Here is a 22,473-nt window from a genome sequence, read left to right as displayed (position 1 = left end):
TATTGCACTGAGGAAAGAATGAACAAATAAAAAGTGCCCTATATGTTGTTAAGTATTCTAGCAATAGAAACAATAACAAAATTGGGGTAATATAACTTAAAAACATTTTTTGTCACATCTAAAAATTAGGCGATAGGTTACATTTAAAATAAGAGAGAGTAAGGTATTTTAAGTTCAGCAATTTCATTCTTACATGAAAAGTTAAATGAAATACATTTTTAGTCAGTAGTTTTTATTTCCTACTGGATAAGTGAGAATAAATATATACTTATTGGGTATAAATATAAAGTTACATGAGTTAAAAACATTCAAGAACGGAAAATACATGTTTATTTATAGGCACACTGTGGTTTTCTTGTTACTGATTAAGAAATTTAGGCAATTAAATAGTGGGATGAATACTTAAATTGTACAAAAGAACAATTTTAATGTCTTGAATAATTTCTAAGCCAGTTCTGTGCTATTTCTACAAAATATCTATCTGGAACTAACAGGTAATGATAACATCTGTTTAAAATAAAGAATGGTAAAGTGATTTCCTATTTAGTTCAAAATAAGTAAAACTTTTTTGGAATTAAAAAATCCTTACTATTTTGCTGTTACTTGGCGATATTATTTCATTTCAAATAACCATAACTGTGATCACAGTGAATCCAAGGTGAATTATTTTCTTTTTCCTTAAAGACAGAAGAGATAAAATATTTTATTCTTCACCAGAATTTTAAATAAATAGGCTAAACTCTCAACTGGTCTCACTGGACAATTTTATTTATGTCCCATTAGTCACTAAAACTCATTTTCTTTTTGACATCTCAAATAGCAGGGGAGTGAATTCACATCAAATGATTTGGTGGCATAGCACCATCATGTGGTTAATTTTTGAATAACTCTTAGAAAAAATAAAAATAAAATTAGGAATACCTTGTTTTATATAACCAAGCATACACCTCAATTTATTGTTTAAAATATTCCTGTTTTTGTCATACAAACATGAAAATTTCAAAGAAAAATACGTGTTGTTTGTTTCTGTAAATATTATGCTCTTGTTTTTGTAAATACTTATCTTCATCTCCTTTTTAAACATCTCACTTCCCTAGTCTCATCAACTCTCAACTAGCCCCCAAGTTGACATAACCAATGAACACTGTTTACTGCCTTGTAGACATTTCTAACTTGTGTGTGTTAGTCTTTTCACACTCAAAATGTCCAAAGCTGAATTCCTTGTCTTCTCCCAACCAAAGCGTGCCTGTTCACATTTTCTCCTTCCTGGATAAGGCCCTACTTCCTCTCCAGTTCCTTAAAGCAGAAATCTAGGCTTATTCTTATGCTGCTTCCGTTACCATGAACTCCCCTTTCCGAATAGGACGGGAAGCCTGATCACTGATTCCTTCTGAACTTGGATTAAAATTTCCCTTTCTCCTCTTCATGGGTTGACCTACAACAATCCTTGTTACTCTTTTCCACCACTTCAAGGGCTATTTTCTGAGCCACACACCTTATGTTCATCCATTTACTTTATAAGTGAATGGTTGAAACCTACATCTGTTTATTTTACTCGCACTCCTAATCTGTTTCTGACTCCTATCACTAGTAAGATAAAGAGCAAATAGTATATTTTCTATTATCATCTTCTTCATGCACACACACACACACATACAGACACACACTCACACACACATTCACCTGCTACATTCCAACCACACCAAACTCATTGCAATTTCTATGGAAGATGCTGTGCTATTCTTCCTTCTGCATAGAAGGCACCACCCTACATGAGCATTTCTATTAATTTTTTCCTGTTCTTTAACATGGCTGTTACTCATGTCCCTCACCAAAGAATTCCTTGAGTCCCTCAGGGAAAGTTGATCCCTCCTTATTTTCTTCCCCAAATGTTACCATTTCTGTCCAAGCACCTATGAGACTTAAAGGTACTCATATTCTAAATGCATCTGCTTCTTTCTACTATAGTTTAAGCCCCTAAAGACACTTTGTCATATCTATATCTGTGTCGCCATGATAAAGGAAATGCTTAAAATATACAGGGTGTTTAAATTTCTTTTTTAAAAAAAATCATGTTGGTTTATTGTTTTAATTTCAGATGCAATACTTTTCTTAGTATTCACATACCATGCAGAGTTCAACATGTTTTTAAAGTATTTAGAAAAATATTGCTTTACTGATTATATAAATGAGAAATATGAAGCTTATTGGAGAAAAGTAAATTTTTCAAGACTACACAACTTGCGGTAAATTATAGAACATATTTGAAAAGCATATACTTTCAACTATTGTGAAGAACAATATATATTAGAGGTAAAATGTGAGAGTGGACATTCAAGAAGTTAAAAAGAATCCCCCCTCCCCCGATGGTCATGACTTACACTGCATGTGCCTATAAAACGTATATCTTGCTTAGGCATTAGTAACAGTTGATGAAATCTTTTCTTTCTTAGGGAAAATATCACCACAAGCCCTCAAATAAAAGCACTATATGTTCTTCCAATTCCAACAAAAATTATTTTGTTTTATCTTAGTTACTGAATTTGTTCCAAAAATTATTGTCACTGAAATATGGCTTAGAAACGATGCCATGATTCTTAAGTTAATTCATTAAAATTATCAAAAATTTGCAGTTCTGCACAAAAACCTAGAGTTGATAACTTGCCCACAGAAAAATTAAATTCATTTCTAGTAAATAGTTCTGTAAAAAATTTTTTAGAGATAAGGTATATTAATTATATATTTCTTCATTTTAATATTTTTACTTGACAGACACTTTTTGTCTGGTAATTCTATTGTTCTTTTAAACTTTTAAAATTTTAGAACTGAAATACTGTTAAAATTTGTCAAAACTAAAATCTACATTTTAAAAATGGCCACATTTCACTGTTTCCCCTTTATGATAGGGGCATTCTCATCTGATAATGTGACAACTTTTCTCCATCAGATAACTGCTTGACATTTTTTGTATGTGTGACACTGAGTTGAATTTCTTCCTCAGTGATGACGGGATATACCAGACCGTCCCATAGCTCCCTCTCATATAAACACACACGCATTCTTCCCCATCTACCCCTGACACACACAATACAGATCTGTATTCCAAGTTTTGGATTTTTCCATAGCACTTATTACCACTTGGGATGCTACCATTTGCTTATTTATCTTATGTCCCATTACACTATTTTCCTCATAAATCTTACCACTAACTGAAAAGTATTATTTACTTATTATTCATTCTGGCTATCCCTCTCTCTCTAAAAAAAAATGGACTTAATTTAACTCATGAACCAAGATATCCTCAATTCCTACTGTGACAAAATAAAATCTACTCAAATATTTAATTCAATTTATGCAGAGTTAAATTGAATAAATCAATTAAAGAAGTAGGTACAGACATCATCTATGGATGATTTAGTATGAGACTTGAGTAGTGGTAGAGTTTTAGACTAATTTATTAGCTAATAGGAAAGTCTAGCAAGGAGTAAATGAATTGACTACTGTATTATTAAAAAAATTAAGTTTGAGGAACTTGATTTTCCTTTAAAATGATGCTTGATCTGAAAGTCTTATCTTTATAGTTCAGCCTCGTATCATAAACCTCCCTTACAAGAGCTTGTTCCTAGTGTCTTTTTATCTTTGTTCAGCCTGGTATAAATCTGCTTTCTTGTTGCTTGTCTTGAAAAGCATCTTCTCTTTCAGATACATTTACAGCCTTCAGTTATTTGGGTTCATTGACAATTTTCCTTTCCATTCACCGTTAAGACCTATAATATGACTGAGAGAGTAGAGTCATTTCTAAAGGATACATTTTGTTAAGAGTGAGGACTCTACTGTGATGGTGAAAATGGTACATGTTCATCATAAAAAAATGAACCAGTAGAGAAGAGCAGAAAGTAAAGAGCGATGAAAGCACAAGCAGTTGTGGGTCAGAGCATAGTATATGTGAGTCTTCTGCTCAGGGTCTTCCAGGCTGAAATCAAGGTGTAGGCCGCTGCTGCGACTGATCTGAGGCACAGAGTTTTTTCCCAAGATTACTTGTTTTGGCAGAACTCATTTCTTTATGGCTTTATGACTGTGGGCCCTACTTTTTTGCTGACTGTTGGTCAAGATCCAGTCTCAGTTCCCAGAGGCACCCCAGGCACTTGTCAGGAGGGCTCCTATATCACAAATTTACTTCTTCAAGGCCAGGAGATCATCTGTAGTACCTCCTTCTACTAAGGCTCACATGATTACATCAGACCCTTCAAGCAAAATCTCTCTTGTGGTTAACTGAATGTTAAGTGATTAAAGACCCTGATTATATTTCAATCATTTATTTTTCCATAAAACTTAACAAATTCAGGGGGTGATATCCCGTTCAGTTCAGAGGCCCGTCACACACTCAAGGGCAGCAAATTTTACAAGAGATTGTAGAAGAGGTTATCTTGTCCTTGGGGGTGAGAATTTTGGGGACACCTTGGGAATTCTGTCTACCAAAGCTACTTTTCAAATTCCTCAAAATATAACTCTAGCTATCCATTTTCACTCAACATTATCTGGAAACATGATGAGGCCTGGAAGAGCACAGGGAATTATTCTTTTGTATTTTATGCCAAAAATTGCTCATCCCTCTTTGAAATGAGAAAATATTTTGGTACTTTAATATTTTATGTAGTTTTTCATGACCTGGACCTCAGCAAAGCAGAGAAAGTGGCTAAAAACAAAGAATCAGAAAGATTATATCTTGCCCAATTTTTTCCTTTTTTATTCTAATGAACAATTAAATATATCCTACTCCATTTCTTTTTTAAATCTATTCATTTATTTTTATTTATTTGGTTGTTCCAGGTCTTAGTTGTGGCTCGCCAGCTCCTTAGTTGCAGCAGGTGGGCTCCTTAGTTGCAGCATGCAAACTCTTAGTGGCAGCATGTATGTGGTCTAGTTCCCTGACCAGGGATTGAACCTGGACCCCCTGCATTGGGAGCACAGAGTCTTAATCACTGCGCCACCAGGGAAGTCCCTCCATTTCTTCACAGTTTAGGTTTCTTACTGTACAACTCCCTACGATATTAATTGTTTCCTGAAAATTCTGGTTTCACTAACCTTCCTTTATCGAAACATCCTGAGGACAAAGGAACTACTCAACTAAATTCTATTTAATCAATCATTTTCTTACTTTTCTAGAAAGGTTCATAAAACTGAATGCACCCCAAGCAGTACCACAAAATTTTCTATTTATTGTGCGAGAGCTGAATTATTTCCACTTCATAATAATGGATTTTTGTTATGGAATATGATTCATTTCCCAACAATAATAAAAAATCCTGTTTTTTCTATACTTGTTTCAAATAAGAGGATTTTTGTTGATTACAAAGTTAGATGAATTTCATTCCTCGGCGCCACCCCACCCCACCTCCTTCACAAAGAGTGGTGGGTAGTCTGTCAGATGAGTCGGATAAAGTCAATTAGAGAGAGATTGGTATTGATTTTTGTTTTTGCTCTTTCTGAGCTATCCGGTTTTATACAATGGCAGCTTGCCTAAGGGCCAGGGTCACGAAGAGGTAAGGCACTCTAGGATATTATTGTGGCATTTCTCCTACAATTTTCTTCAGTTGTTTGATCACTGCAGGAGATAAGTTTTCAGTCATAAAAGAATATCTGTATGTACAGATAGTTCCTTTCATCTCACTCTTTATCACCCTGCCCACTAAATATTTGTCTGCTGTGACAGGTCAGGAGTTCTTAAAAGGCATAGATTATGTCTGATCTCCTAAAACAAAATATAGAAAAGGTTTTGGAATTCTCCCTTCATTCCTGGGTTTGAAATGGACTCCAAAGTGGGAAGTCAAGTCCATCAGAGATCAGTGACATGTTAATTAACTAGGTAAATAAAATTGAGATCTTGTCTAGAAAGAATTTGCCTAATCCTACAGACAATCAGAAGCATTCCGATGTCTAGGAGAAGTATAGAGGGAAAGGATGAACAATTGGTACTAATTTCTACATTTTAAGAGAAGTTAATTCTGGGCCAAAGAAGGGGGTAAGTATCAGTCAAGGCAGCTCAAATAGCCTTCTAGGCAAAAGGACCTGAGGTGATAAAATCAAAATCGTCTTACACTAGAAGTTAGGGGTAACTATGATAAAAAATTGTATTGTTTAACATTCATCGAGATGGCATTTAGAGTTTACAAAACATGAAGTATATTTCTATATGTTCTTTAACTTAAACTAGCTTGTACAGCTTATAAATTATACATCACTCAGGTATCTCTTATGGCACCTGATTTCTCTTGAATACATCAAATGATGGGGGACTTACTACTTATTCAAACAACTCAGTCATTAAACAAGATGGCAAACCTTATTTATCTTTGCCTCATTCTGTCCTCCTGGAATGTATCCCAGGTCTTACCACCATGTAGGCAATCAACACTTTTTAAAATTAATTTAGTTTTGAACTGTTTTGTTTGAGATTTCTTTTTTTAGCTTAAAGTAAATGAAAAGTCTTAGCAAGAAGAAGACAGAAATTGAAGAAAATCAGTATTCTATGTAAACAGGTATGAGCTGAATAAATAAAAATTAAAAGAAAGCATTGAGTCCAAGGCAAAGAAATACATGAATAAAAATTGGACGAATTAAACAAAATAAGGGGAACGATTACAGGGAAGATAAAGATGGATCCCCCTGAGTGAAAATTACTGTGAAAGAAACTTAATGTCAAGTCCAAGAAGTGTTACTGTTTGCTATAATAAACTTATAGATTTGTGAGTTTTTAAGGATTTCACAGTGATTTTCTTTCTTTTCTTTTCCCTTCTTCACTGGAAAAGCATAAAACAGCAATCTTGTCCTTAAAAGAGAGAAATATACCCACTTTATTTCCCTCAGGTGTACTGAGGCAAAAAAGAGATATGTTGACACAGCAATTAGCACATCATGGGAGTCATACCAGAGGGAATTAATTTAGAAAACAGAAACTTCTAAAGGTCCCAGAAAATCACTATGTTAATTAACTATGTTAATGTTAATTTCATGTCTTAGTTTGTCATACGTGATGAGAAGTCACAGCCAGTGACCTTAAAGTTTTCATTTTAATAAAGCACTACAGCAATGTCATATTTCTGTAATATAATATTTCCAGTTATTGGGAACATAAAACTAATATTCAGAAAAAGGTAAATATAAGCAGTGTAAAGTGAAAAATCAACGATCAGTGACTCCAAGGACAAATTCCATCCAAATATTTTGTCTCATGTTGTTCTTTAATCCTATATGTTCAAAGCCTTAATTCTTGGTCATATATCCTGATCATGCATTACCGTGCCTACTAATTCTATGTGTAATGCTGACAACACAAAGGACCAAAACTCTGGATATAGTCCTCGGCAGCAAAAATACCTAGACATTAAAAGTATTCAATAGAAAAGGATATTATTGTCTAAATAATAAAAATTGTCCAAGAAAAAAACATAGTTTGCTATACCAAAGTTTTAGCTGGAATCTAAAAGTATCATTTCAATTTTGTTGTATTTTTAATTACTGCTTAATTCCACCAGATGTCAGTACTGGATAAGAGCATCCTTAATAGGTACTCGATCTCCTGCAGTTGTAACCACTCACGTGAAAGGAATAAGCCCTATCTAGCACATATGTGTGCATATGTCATTTAAATGTATGCAGCTGATGACATGTACAAGTTACCCAGACACTTCTACAGCTGGTCGACTCTTTTCTTAAAATGTTTAACTTGTACTTCCCTTACCCACTAATTATTAAAGGAAAATGACCATTTGATATTAACTTGCAAATTACTCTGTCCACCATCGTTGCCACATCCTATATGAATGTATCTCCTCACTTTTGATTTGTCCTCGCTACAGCCGTTGGATTTTGAAACAAAGAAGGCTTATACTTTTAAAGTAGAGGCCTCCAACCTGCACCTTGACCACCGGTTTCACTCTGCGGGCCCTTTTAAGGACACTGCCACAGTGAAGATCAGCGTGCTGGATGTGGGCGAGCCGCCGGTTTTCAGCAAGCCCCTCTACACCATGGAGGTTTACGAAGACACTCCAGTAGGGACCATCATTGGCGCCGTCACTGCCCAAGACCTCGATGTCGGCAGCAGTGCCGTAAGGTAAGAAAAAGAAATGTTTTCTTTTCTGTGTCAGAAAGAGAAAGAAAATAAAACAACACTCTGACCAGGCTTGCATGAATTATTTAGAGAATAGTGCTTGAAAATGGAATCACTTTACATAGTAAGTATAAGAATAGAAGAGAAAACATAGGATTTGAACAAAAACATCTGATATCAATCCCTGTAACAGGGTTTAGTAGTGACCTGATGTTGGGCTTGTCACTCATGCTGGTCAACCTCAATTTTTTTATCCACAAAAGGGATTTAATAGTAAGCCTAAAAGGATGATTCTCATGAATAATGATATTAAGATACTTTCACAGTGCCTGAAATATCATAGATATATAATGCATTTTTCAATTATTCTAAAATCTCTGTCTCTTACCCAAAGTTAGTGCTTGAAAAAGATTGTTTTACCATTTTAAATTTGCAACTCATTTTTTCACTGTGGCAGTTGTATATGCTGATGGAAGCACAATTAGAGTCAGTCTTAAGGTAAGAGGCATTGTGGAGTTGCTCAAAGCCCAGACTTCGCAAGGAGTTCCTTACTGGCATAAGGCTGCTTGGTAGTGAGTCAACAAAGAAATCGATGGAATAAGAAAGAGTAAGAAAATACCGCCCCCCATAAATGTCACTTGCATTGCTGAAACATGGTGGGATTCCATTTTCCTCCCTTATAAATCGATCCTACAACGTATTTTGAGACTTGTTCTGATTCAACTTTGCTTCCTCTGTATGCTTAATCCCTTCCAGGTGCCCACGTGCCTACAAGAACGGGGTGGGGGGGAGGAAGAAATGAACATACGTACAAAACAGGAACAGACTCACAGACTTTGCGGTTGCCGATGGGGAGGGGGTGTAGGGGAGGGAAGGACTGGGATCTGGAATTAGCAGGTGCAAACTAAAAGGAGAGAGAGAGAGAAAAACGTGATTTGTTCCAAATCTTCTAACTCTAAAGGGTTGAAGCTTATAGTATGCAAAATCCAAACCAAAGAACACATTAAGTAGGCTTTTAAAGCAAAACACCACTCTGTCGACATAGGAAAAATACATAGACATACATCTCACAAGATTTTAAGCCAAGGGGTAATTAATGGTTAAAAAAAAAAAAAGCATCCTTTCAGCGGTATTCTCAACACATTCATAGCATAGAGAAAAATTTCAGGATATGGCTTGAGAGCATGAAAGCTCTGCTCTTTGTATTTGTCTGAATCCACCCTCCAAAGTCACCTGAACACTTTCCTTCTTGAAGCATGTCTGTGATCAAGAGAGAACTAAAAAAGCACATTTGTCTTGGGAAAGGGAAGAAAAAGAGCAATTATTGAGTGCCCCTACACGTCAGGTTGAATGCTGGCTCATTTCCTCATTGGGTTCAAGTTGTTCTACATGCTCATATTACAGCATGATTCACTGTCAGTTAAACTCCAGAGAAGTCTATTTATTACCAGTGTTCACAGGGGCATTCTCAAGAATCTGCTATGTTAGTAGTTGTTATACATTAATCTGTCATCATTCATCAATCTTGTTCCTGAATACCCTGAGTGTGCTGTTGGTCATTGTGAAAGTGGAAAATGCCTGCTGAGTGGATTCATAAGTAATTTCAAGAATGTAAACAGAATGGAAGAAATATTGAAGGCTGTAAAAAAGTAATAAAAAGGTAAATAAACATGGATTGAAATTCTCTACAGTTCAATAGATGAGAATTGTGGGACATAGTGGGACACAATATCTTAGGGAACATGCTAAGTTGTTTAATTTACTATATGTACTATTTTTTTATTTTGCTTTATTTTTATTTTATTTTATTTTTTGACTGCATTGGGTCTTCATTGCTGCGCGTGGGCTTTCCCTAGTTGTGGCGAGCAGGGGCTACTCTTCGTTGCGGTGTGCGGGCTTCTCATTGCAGTGGCTTCTCTTGTTGCAAAGCCCGGGCTCTAGGCATGCGGGCTGCAGTAATTGTGGCTTCCGGACTCTAGAGTACAGGCTCAGTAGTTGTGGCATGGGGGCTCAGTAGTTGTGACTCATGGATTCTAGAGCACAGGCTCAGTAGTTGTGGCTCACGGGCTTAGTTGCTCTGCTGCATGTGGGATCTTCTTGGACCAGGGCTCAAACTTGTGCCCCCTGCACTGGCAGGTGGATTCTTAACCACCAGGGAAGTCCATATGTTCTATTTTGAATACTGATAATAGCAAGATGAGGTTGAGATATGAATAAAATATTATTTTAATGAAATACTTTAAAACCAAAGAATCGGAGAGTTGACAAGTAAAAGATACCACCCAGTAAAGGTAAGGTGAGAATTACAAACTTCTAAATATAAGAAAATGATTAGACCAAGACCCTGGTGTGAAGAATAAAAGAAGGCTACATTTTAGAGAAATTGTCCAGGTACAAGCCTATTTTCTTTATCTGTTTGTTTGTTTGTTTTTGATGTCACAGAAACTAGTGTCTGACAAGTGCTACTTTATGTGAAATGAAATAGTATCCCCAGTCTTTTTTCTAATGGGCAGCAGCCTGACTCACTGAAGCTGCAGACAGAGATGGATTTAATTGATCCCCGTGAGGGGTTGTCAAAAGACAGAGGAGCTTTTGAATCAACATGAAAGTTATCTTACTTTCATGTTCTTGGAGTAAACAATAAACTTGAATCATGTCAGTTGAGGAATGTGGGGTATGGATCATCTCTTCTTGGTCTGAAAGCATGTTTGATCACTTAAGAATGATAGTAAAAATATGTTATAAAAAATAAGTATCAAAATGACAAGTTACTTGGCATGTGTAGGTATGCTCTGTTTGTTTTGTCTTCCTTTGCTTTACTGCATTTACTGCTCTGCATTACACTTTTCATAGGGTTATTGTGGAAGGTATTAATTTAAGATTAGGTTATTCCACACCACTGGGTATTTTATAAATATTATTACTTCATCATCACTGAGCACAGCAAAGAGGCAGAAAGCAGTGACATTAACCAGGGATTGCAAAACCTTAGAAGAAAGGTTCAGTTAGGTGTAATGCCCCCAAATATACCATATCCTGTCCCCTCTTGTCGTGAGCTTAATTTCTAGTTATTGTTTCCTTTGCATTTCTAGGCTTTGCCTTTAGATGAACTGATTTCCTGTTTCTAATATTCTATATCCTTTGACACTCTTATTATATAGTTCATGGAAATGATTTCTAGTGAGTCTCATAGGAGTGTAATGAGTGTACCTACCATTAGTGAGGTGGGGCAGTCTCTTAAGAAATGAAATTTAAAACAGGTGACTATTCAGTTACATCAGAAATTAATATTTGTTTTGGATATAAGTGATTTAAGTTACAGAGAGATTTCAGTGGATAATTCTGCTCAGTATGTGCTATTTTTCTTCTGTTCCAAACATTTAAAAATCTTAGTTATCCTATGAATGAATTTCAAAATAAAATTTAATCAAAGTATTTTTCTGTATAAAATGAGAAAATGGACAATTCCATTCTAAACCTACTCCATGTAAGATGGGTTGGATAAGAGACTGATAATGTAAACTAAAATCTATTTTATGTATATAAACGTCCATGTGTAAATTATTATAGTATTTAGTAGAACAATTGAATGGTTTATTTTTCAAGTTACCTCCTTTTGTTTGATATGTCCAACCAAAACCCATCGCGTAAAATCAAGTAGTGAAATTGATTAATAAATAGAAAACCATTATCAATTATCATAAGTAAAAAGTAATACATACAATAATTAATAACTGGTTGTTAAAACATAAATGTCTAAATGAGTCCCATTTAAAATTATCTTATATTCCATATCTGGTCTGTTCCATGCACTTTTGGAAACATTTTTGTATCACTTGAAATTGATTTTTTCATTGTGGACTAGGAGGCTATCAGAGTAGCTGATTTTCATTTGAGGGCCCTTTCCAATACACCAGAAATCTTGTTTTGTGGACAAAAACCTAAGCTCAAATACAAAACAAGCTTAGTGAATGAGAAGAAACAGAGGCCCCATTTATCAAGTGATATCCTAGAGCAACATATATAATTTACTTTAAATATTAATTAAATGAAATGGTAAAAATTAAAAACTTGAAAACTTGCTCGCTTTCTATTTTTCTCCTATTTAACAAGATTTTTGTAAGAATTAAATGAGGTATTGGTATAAAATATTTTATTTTTAAAATTTTTTATAGATTGTATATTTTTTAGATAAGATTAGGTTCACAGCAAAATTGAGAGAAGATACAGAGATTTCTCATATGCCTGTTGCCACCACACATACATAGCCTCCCCCTTTAGCAGCATCCCCCACTGGAGGGATACATTTATTGCAGTGATGAACCTACATTCACATCATAATCATTCAAAGTCTATAGTTAACTTTAGGATTCACTCCTGGTGTTGTACAGTCTGTGAATATATTTATTATGACACGTTTCCATCATTGTAATATCATACAGAGTATTTTCACTTCCTTAAAAATCCTCTGAGCTCTGTTTATCCCTCCCCACACCAATTCCTGACCTTTTCACTGTCTCCATAGTTTAGCCTTTACACAACGTCATATAGTTGGAGTCATACAGTATTTTCAGATTGGCGCCTTTCTCTTACTATTTACATAAAGCTTTCTCCATATCTTGTCATAGTTTGATAGCTCATTTCTTTTTAGTGCTAAAATGTATTCTGTTGTCAGCATGTACCACAGTTTATTTATCCACTCACCTACTGAACATCTTGAGTGTTCTTTAAGTCCTAGGAATTACTAATAAAGCTGCATAAATAGCCATCTACAGGTTTTTAACCTGGACATAAATTGTCAGCTCCTGTGTGTCAATACCAAGGAGTGCAATTACTGGATCAGATGGCAAGAGTATGTTGAGATTTGTAAGAGACCACCAAACTACCTTCCAAGGTGGCTGTGTCATTTTGCACTCCCACCATCAATGAATGAGAGCACCTGTTGCTTCACATCCTTGACAGCATTTGGTGTTGCTGGTGTTCCGGATTTTGGCCTTTCTATTAAGTGTGTAGTGGTACCTTATCGTTGTTTCAATTTGCATTTCCCGGATAACATATGATGTGGAGCATCTTTTCATGTGCTTATTTGCCATTTGTATCAATATATCTTCTTTGGTAAGATGTTTGTTAAGGTCTTCCACCCATTTTTAATTGGGTTGTTCGTTTTCATATTGCTCAGTTTTAAGAATGCTATTTTTTTCCAGTGCATACAAATAAGCAACAAAAGGTTTGCCTTTCTTTCATATTCTCAACTACAGATACAATCTCATTGTAAAAGAGAGATTATGATGGATACATTACTTGTTAAGAGTATGTATGAAGCTTATACATACTCAATTGTCTCACTGAGTCTAACTTGCGCTGAGTTTCTGGACAATGGTTACCTGTGGATGACAAGGAGAGATTATAGATATGCAAACCTGAAATATTATAAAACTCAGGACTAGAATTAAGAAATATGAAAATGAAGGTCATCAAAACTCCACTTTTCTCTTTACCTTTGTTCGCAGAATTAAATTCCATCCAATTAAAACAGTATCTTACCCTCTATTTCATGGCCTTCATCCTAGACTTCTGCCATTTTAGGTGGCAAAACCACATGCATCCTCATTGCTATTCTAACTCACTTCTCTTTCTTCTTATCAGTGTTGTCTTTTACACATCTTTCATATTCACTAAAGACACTATATAACTCTATCATGGTATTTGTCATTTTTAGCTTATTGCATAAATATATATTTACTTTTTTAACCACCATCTTCAAAATGCAGAAAATGAAGGGGTGCTGGAGAGTTAAGAATATTTCCTTGTTCTTTCAAATACTATATGCAAAATTAATTTAATTTTAAAATTTTCTTGATGTATTTATACTAATATATAAAGCAACTGGTTAATGAAATGTAGAATGTTTATGTATGTTTATGTGTGCATTTATAATTTTTAATTGATTATAAGCAGATCTAGATCTAGACCTAGATATATAAATATAATAGGTCTTTTTATTTTGTAAGGGTCTGTAGACCAGGGTGTTTGGATATAATCTTTATAGGTCTTAATTTCTGCTATTTTATCACAATGTAGTCAGGAATATACTTTTCTTTTTTTTTTGTTGTTGGTAAAATGGCCTTTTGGTTCCTTAGCTTCTATAAATAGAATTAATGGAAGCTAAATGCTATCAGTGCATTTGCAAGTAGACATTATACAAAATTCAACTTCAAAAAATAATTCTCTCTCTCTTGAGTCCTAAACACTAAGTGTAGCACAGTTGTGAAAAAGTCAACTAGGGCAAACTCCCCACATGTTAACATGTTTAGCTACTACTGCAATGTCTAAATTCCACACTCCTTTTTATTTTTTTCCTGTAGTTTCTTTGAAATATTTTATAATATAAGTTTCTATCTGCTTTTTCTTTCTTGTCTACCATTTGTACACAATATCTCTATTCTTTTTATTTTACATTTTTTGCATTTTTTATCTAATGTTCTCTATACATTTTCAAATGATCTAAAAATTTACAATATTTCTTTCAGTGGTATTTATTCCTAGCTGTTGTTAAATGCCAGTGGTTTTCTCCACTTAGAATTAATTAAGTAATTCATGAAAGATAGTTTCTGATAAAGAGACGAACATGCTTTTTGTAAGGTGAGCTTTAAAAATGCTTTCATATGTAGAGTCCAGTTACTTGTTTGGTATAACTCTAATTACTCATTCATATTCTAGTTTCTATTATTTAACAGAGAGCAAAATAATTTATTCTTATGGCTTGTTCTCTTAAAAAAATACTGAAAGTTCTGATAGCAATTGGGAAAAAACATTTTACCCATAAGGTTATATATGTATTAAGATAAAATTGTTAATCCTTTTTGAGTACTGCTTACCTTATCTCTTTCAGTTAGCATTCACATTGTGAATATTTGCAAGAGACACATCTGGTCTAGGACTTTTCTCCAAAATATACATTCTTAAAAGTCTAAGATGAAGGAGATGAAATAGAGGATGAGAAACTATTTTAATTGGAGGGAATAGAATTGTGGCACAAAGGTAAAGAAAAAAGTTGAGATTTGGTAAACCTCATTTTCAGATTTTTTTTAATGTTAGTTCTGAGTTGTTTAATATCAATGACTTGATTTGCATATCTGTAATCTCTCCTTAATCTTCCTGCTTAACCATTGCCCAGAAACTCAGCAGAAGCCACTTCCAGTGAAACAATTGACGATATGTAAGCTTCCTACAGGTGCTTATCAAATTATTCATCCATCAGAATCTCCTTCTTACAATGGGATTGTATTTGCAGTTGAACAATATTAAAGAAAGGAAGTACTTTTACTAGTATACTCTGCTTATTTTGTTTGCACTGGAGAAAAGAGCATTCCCTGTACATTTATACCAACTGAATATTTAAGAGTAACTCATTTGAGAAGTTGTTGATGGAGAATTTAACTTAATTGTGGAGAATGAGAAATTCCTTTGTAAATAAACTTATTTTGTTTTCTCCTTCGAATGATGTATTCAATGATGATCAACATAAGAGGAACTATTGCAAGGAACATGTACCAAGATGAACAAGTTTACACTTGTTTGCTTCAGTGGCAATTAACTAACAACATATAGTGACATTGTAATAACTTATTTGTATGTGTCTTTGGGCTGAGCCCTTTGGTCACAGTTCTTTAAACATCACAGCTATTATTTTACAGCGGTATAAACTGAGGCCCAGGAAGACCCAATCATGTCTTCAGTAAAGATGGAAAAATAATTTGAACATAAGCAGCCAGATTCTAAAGGTCAAAATACTAATTGCTCTACTGCTAAAGGTTAATCTAAATATTTATCTGGGTTTTTGAGTTGCTTTGTAATTCTAGGATTGTTGAAAATACAAATAAATTTCATAGTTTTTAGTAGCTTCTAAAACAAAATAGAAATTCAGAACAAGTCAGTAAAAAATGTACAATATTTGATTCTTTAAGATATAACTATGGGCCTTATTATATACCTGCAAGAATTCTATACACTTACATAGGTTTCCCTGGTTTAAACCTCACAATAACTTTAAATCTGAAAAATGTTTAATTCAACTATGAGAAAATTGACATTGTTCAGGCTGGAAATATAGAAACAAAATGTACCGTTCTTTTGTTGACATTTTTTGTACATATGGAAAAAAATCTTATTACTTATTACCTTTCATTTTTCTAGACAACTACAAAGTCCTTATACGATTTAGACATAACTAAGAATTTATTGACAAAATCCAGTGGATTTGTGATACAGATCTACAGCTCTAATTTTTATGAGGATTGGATCTTGGTAGCCAATGATGAATTTGCTTTTATGTTAAGATATTTTATAGTATTCTAATGATACAGTGGCTGCGTGTCCAGATATTAGGATGGTGAACTGTTTTTGAGGCTATCTTGTTATGCTTCATATAGCTCCTAAGAATGAAGGAATGTCCAAGTCTGTGATCTTTATTACTGACTTAAATGTTTTGGGTTTACATTTTACCTGCTAGAGGTTAAGTTTCTTTGCTTTCTTTCAAAGTGCTGAGTGCTCTATGTAAGTGCAAATTTCATAGCTGTTTCCCTTCTCTCTATAATTTATATACATGCTCTTATAGAATAGCCCTTTTCTCACAGTTGTTTGAAATTTTAAAATTATTTTGATTTTTTAAAGATTAGTTACTTTAAATATATAATAAATAGATATAAATCCTTCTCCATGGAAAATATTGTAATAATCAGGATCCAGTTTATAAGCTGCCGCATATTATTTAATAAGAGAATGTGAGTAATTTTCAGAGAAAAATGAGCTAAAGAGTAGATAATCACAGGAGAAAATGAAAAATCAGTTACCAGAAAAAGAAAAACCAAACCAAAACAGTAAATAAAATCTTTCTTTCAAATATGGTGTCCATATTTGTGTATCAAATGGTAAATGACTCTAGTTAAAATGGTATCTTTCTTCAGAGACATTTGGCCGTGGCCTCCAGTGACAGTAAATAAATCTAACTTGGTTAGGAACGACAGCCATTTGATTCAGTTCAAGGGAACAGTTGTGATAAAGCTATATAAAAAGACTTCAGAATAAATATGTCTAAATACTCAAAATATATAAAACAAATATTTCCATGTGTGAGTGTGATCAGGTCATTATTAAGAGGAAAAGTTAGATGCCCTTATAAAATAATTAAATGCATACAGGCAAGTACAAGATATTATGGATAGAACAATAAATTCAATCCTACTCTAAAGAAACTTTCTATATAATCATGAAAACAAAATACAATTATTTTGCTTTTCTCATTTGAGAAAGACTGTTAATACAAATTGAAATAGATAAATAAGATGAAAGAAGTAAGAATATTGTAATAAGGAAGCAATAAATGCTTCCTAGAAGAATTTGGCAAGGCTTCATGGGAAGACCTTGAGCAAAGGCATAATCACATTCTTTACTTATTTACCCAGGTATTATTGTCCATATTTTTAATAATGAGAAAACTGCCATGACATGCTTGCTATCTAAGCTCTTAAGTGCACAGCCCATTATATATATATATATATATTTTAACATCGTTATTAGAATATAATTGCTTTACAATGGTGTGTCATTTTCTGCTTTATAACAAAGTGAATCAGTTATACATATGTCCCCATATCTCTTCCCTCTTGCATCTCCCTCCCTCCCACCCTCCCTATCCCACCCCTCTAGGTGTTCACAAAGCACCGAGCTGATCTCCCTGTGCAGAGCCCATATTTAATCAATATTTGCCTAAACTTTATTTTCTTTCCATTAGAGGAAGCTGCTTTGAGGTCTCTGAAAAATAAACCAAAGGCCAGGTGTAAAGCTTTGGGAGCAGACGAGGGTTAACATCTAGAAACATAAGATCATACACAGTCAGCAGACCACATATGACTATTAAAAAATAACTAAAAAAAGACTCCCAGAATGAGGAAAGCGTAAGCAACTTTGAGGAAAAGTATAGCAACTATGATTTTAATAATATGTAGATTATAGTGTATTTCTTTTTCTTTAGAGAGCTATTTTATTCGTATCACATGCTTCCAAATAGAATTTAAGGACAGAATAGTTCTGCCTTTATTAATTTAATAATTTGATCTAGTGTTTAACTTCTCATCAAACATTTAAACCAAACAACAGAGCTATCTAAACTAAGGTGTAATCTGTGATGAGGAAAATAAGAATGAGGAGGAGGGTTAGGAAAAAACAAAACTAAAAGGAACTAGTAGGAAATTAGCAACTACTATTTAAGGAAGTTTGAGAGAAACATATTAGGATTCCTCAGAAAACAATTTAATTGCGATGTTGATGAAGCAATTACAATCTAAGCGTTGTATGTGGCTTAAATTCTTAGTAAAGTGTTTATAGAAATAAATTGAACTGAATTTACTTTCATTTAGTTATCTGCCACCAGACCCAAAAAAATTTAAAAAACAAACACTAGCAAAGAGTGAAGAGTAAAGAGATTTTGATCTATTATTAGAACCTGGACAAAATATTTCCTACCTTGACCTGAGTCATTACTCTCAACATTATTATTGCTTAAAAAATGAGATGTAATACTTTTATTTTTTTATTTTTTTATTTTTATTTTTTTGTAATACTTTTAAAGTACTCTGTATCATCAAGTACTATTTTACAAAATGTGTTTGAGAATTGGGACAGGGTCAAAGTTAGCTTTTCCATTAACTGTGAGAAAGCTATTAGGCAAATTAAAAGAAACAATTTTAGGGGGAGTGTTTACCTAATGAAGAGAACAAAACTTTAAGGCATTTCTGAAAACTCATTTTCAGAAAAATAATAAAATTGTTCTCTGTCGAGTGTTCTGCACAGATTAAGTTAATGCATTAATTTTTGATTTCCATTGAATTGTTAAAACAGGTTTCTTATCAACAGTCACTGTGCATACTTTTTATGAACTATAGATTTGTATCATATATCTATCCTAAGCATCTTTTTTTAATTTGAATTTCATCTACTCACCAAGTAAGTATAACATGACTCAAACACAGTATGTACCTAAAAGTTATACTCATTTAAACTGGGGAGTTGGGCCAAATTAGACAGTTTATATTATATTGTGATTTTTGCTGAAACCTGGCCTCTGTACACCAGCACCAAATTGAATCTCCAAGACAGATTTTTGGATGAAGTAGAAAAGAATAGCTTTATTGCAGGGAGCCAAGCAAGGAGTACAGGACAACGAGTGCTTAAAAGACCCAAACTCCCGGAAGGCTTTCAGGGGAAGGTTTTTAAAGACAGGGTGAGGGAATGGGGTTGCAGGGTGTGTGATTAGCTCTTGGACGTTTTTCTGACTGGTTGGTAGTGAGGTAATTGCGAGTCAGCATCATCAACCCTCTGGTTCCAACCAGTCTGGGGTCTACGTGCTTGTGGGCAGCATGCAGTTCCTTTCTTCTACCTGCTGGGGGTTTCAGTATCTGCAAAACAGCTTAAAGGACTTGGCTCAGAAGATCCTTGACTTTGTTTAATGGCCAAAGTATTATCATTATTTTGTCTTGCTTGACTGCTTTCCTTTCTTTCTGTATTTTCTCACTTCTCTAATTAAATTTATTCTTTGAGTAAAGTGTTTCTACAGACAAAAGGCAGCTGGAGGACATGGGTGGGAGTCTATCTTGGGAAATCCTCATAGGGTCGTGCTTGGTTACGTGATTAGTTGCAATTAAGATATCAGTCTACCCTTAGATTGAATGTGGACTGTAGCAAACCCAAAGTAAACCAGTGATGGCTAACTCTGGGATGGTGATTCTCCTGCAACTGATCTAGACACTTTATAACCAGGTCATGTCTTCTCTGAAAATATCCAGGAAATGTAGGAGTGTTTTCATTGTCAGTTCATTGATGGCCACATCCTATCTATGTCTCCTAATTGCTATAGTGGGCAAAATACCACAGTAGAATATGGCTATTGTCTAATGTTTATCATTCAGTCAGGCACAGGGATCAGCCAGTTACACAAAGGTAGGACCTTAGGAAAATGTCAGCACCTAGTGTTAAGAGTCTAACCGGCTATGGGAAGATGCTGAAGATGTTTTTACTGAGTAGAAAATGTTCAGCTAAGAAGGCAGTAAGCTTTCTAAGAGGATAACATCCAGAGGAAGGGGTACCAAACATCACAAGGTGATGGAGATTAAAACTAGGCGCCAGAAAATAGTGAATGAGAACCAAAGCAGCATTGTAAGAAATAAGGCCTGGCTATTGTGCCCATGGTTTGTACTTCAGGTGTTTGGGGTTGGGGGGCTTCGTAGTTCAGGTGTTTTAAATTTGAAGGCTACATATGTCACAACTTTGTTCTAGAACAAAGCACACATTTGTGTGATAGGAAGAGTTTTTTTTTTTTAATTGAAAAATAATACAAAATAATCAATAATGTGGAAAGAGAGAGGGAGGAAAGGATATATACACACACATACGTACATGTACACACCCCACATGAATGATTCCATACCTAGGTACATATATCTTATCTCATTTTGTCTATACCACACTTACTTTTATATTGCTAGGTAGGTATTATTTTCCCAAATTTTACAGAAGACAAGGAGAACAGACATTAGGGAATGAGATTCCTAACCTAACTGCACAAGGTAAGTGAAGGAACCGGTATATCACCCTAGTTCTTTCTCCAGAAAGTTCATGTTCTTAATTCTATATCTATTTCTTTGCCTCTCAGGGGTGGTTGATTTATGGAATGCAAACTCTATGTCAGTGTTAGACTGAAATGACTAAATAAATGAAATTTGCTTACTCACCTTCTAAGATATTGGATTTTGGTTGATAGATAGAAAGATAAAACAGAGATAGGCACATTATTTTATGTATGCAATAAGTAAGTTCTTGAATTTTTAAACACATTACCAGATAGACCTAAATTTAAAATGAACTGTGGGTGTGTAATGATTCATTGTGCATAGATTCTGTTTGACTCAGCTTTCTAAACTGTAAAATATGCTGTAAGAATTAACTAGAAGTAAGGTGATCAATTGTCACAGTTTTTACTGGGACCAAGGAGTTTTTTGAATCTCAGGATATTCAGCACTAGTACTGAGAAAGTCCTCTGCAAACCAGAAAGGTTTTGTTGTCCTAAATAAGACATTCCTAAAACCCTAAATAGGGTTGAAGTAGCAATATTTAACTATTATATAGGTAGTAAGAATAGGATCTGTGCATTGATTCAATATAGTGTTTAAGTTCCAGATGCTATAATGTGCAAATAACATCCCAGGTCCTTGGCAACACATAGATGAATAAAGTAACCTCAAGTAATTTAAAGGGCCTTGAGTAAGAACGACAATCACAGGCTCAAAATGTATATAATCTGTCTTATGTTTGCCAAAATCTGCAAAACATTTGAGTGCTATGAGCATCAGAAAAGGACCTATTCATTGCAGAGATTTGCAACAATGCAAATACGTGCAGAAGAGCTTTAAATAATATCATGCAGTTTAATTGGAGTAAATGAGAAAAGAAGAAAGGAATTCCAAAAACTGATGGAGTTTCTACTTAAGGAATGGCAGCATGAGAAGCTCTGCAGACATGCTCCCAGTTAAACAGCATAAATGGTGAAAATTATTTTTTAAAAATTACAATCATATACGGTCTCTGGAAAACTTCCTAAGAGCATATAGCAAATGAAGAAACATTTATTCAAGAAGATTTATTAAAACACGGTAAGAACATCAAGAGACTGTGGCACTTGACCCCAGACCTGTTTCTTCCCTTCCACTCCCATCTCCCAGCTCAGCCTGATAGAGATTTCTCTCTGGACTCTGCATGGAATGGCTGAGAAAACATGGCTCCTCTCTCCTCAGCTCTCAATCATGGGATACAGTATCTTACCAGGAGGGGCAGGATGCCAGCGTTTCTCATCTTCTCCAACTCTGAGTTTCCAGAAGCGAAATTCCTGGTGAGTGTGGTTGAGATTGGCAGTTTGTTTCCTCCACTCACTCCACTTCACTCACAGGGCAGAGGCCCTACGGCAGGCAGGCTGATAATATGGGGCCTCATGTTGCTTTTTCCACTCCCATAGAGTCAAAATGAGAAGACCATCATTCCTCCATCCACTGCCGGCAGCAGTGACGCAGAGAATTTCCCAGGGTAAGAGAGCCCGTAGGATTGGAGAACTTTAGCTCTTCCCAAAATATTTTCCTTTATTTTTTTCAGTTTTAAGAGACATAAAATAATAAAAGTACTAAGTAACAATGTTTTATTGTATTTTTTACTGTATCAGTGTACTATAGATAACAATATATGTATTACATATATGTATAGATATATAATAGCACATGGCTACCTAGGAGTAACATTTCTATATTTTATTAGAATTA

At 34.5% G+C, this 22,473-nt stretch overlaps 1 protein-coding gene across 1 annotated transcript in view; it reads left to right on the top strand.

The window, feature by feature from the left end:
• LOC111178590 (cadherin-12) overlaps positions 1-22,473 on the top strand; it is an 81,574-nt gene that overhangs the window by 28,608 nt on the left and 30,493 nt on the right. Inside the window, exon 3 of the mRNA XM_022581435.3 lies at positions 7,860-8,113. Within this exon, the coding sequence (XP_022437143.2) occupies positions 7,860-8,113 (254 nt within the window). The remainder of the gene's footprint in view (positions 1-7,859; positions 8,114-22,473) is intronic.

The sequence above is a fragment of the Delphinapterus leucas genome, chromosome 3, assembly GCF_059928025.1.
Source record: "Delphinapterus leucas isolate spDelLeu-1000000601 "Yukka" chromosome 3, BTC_Dleu_Yukka2, whole genome shotgun sequence".
NCBI classification, from domain to species: Eukaryota; Metazoa; Chordata; class Mammalia; order Artiodactyla; family Monodontidae; genus Delphinapterus; species Delphinapterus leucas.
Note: the sequence above shows the minus strand (reverse complement) of the source record. Positions and strands in the feature narration are given on the sequence as shown.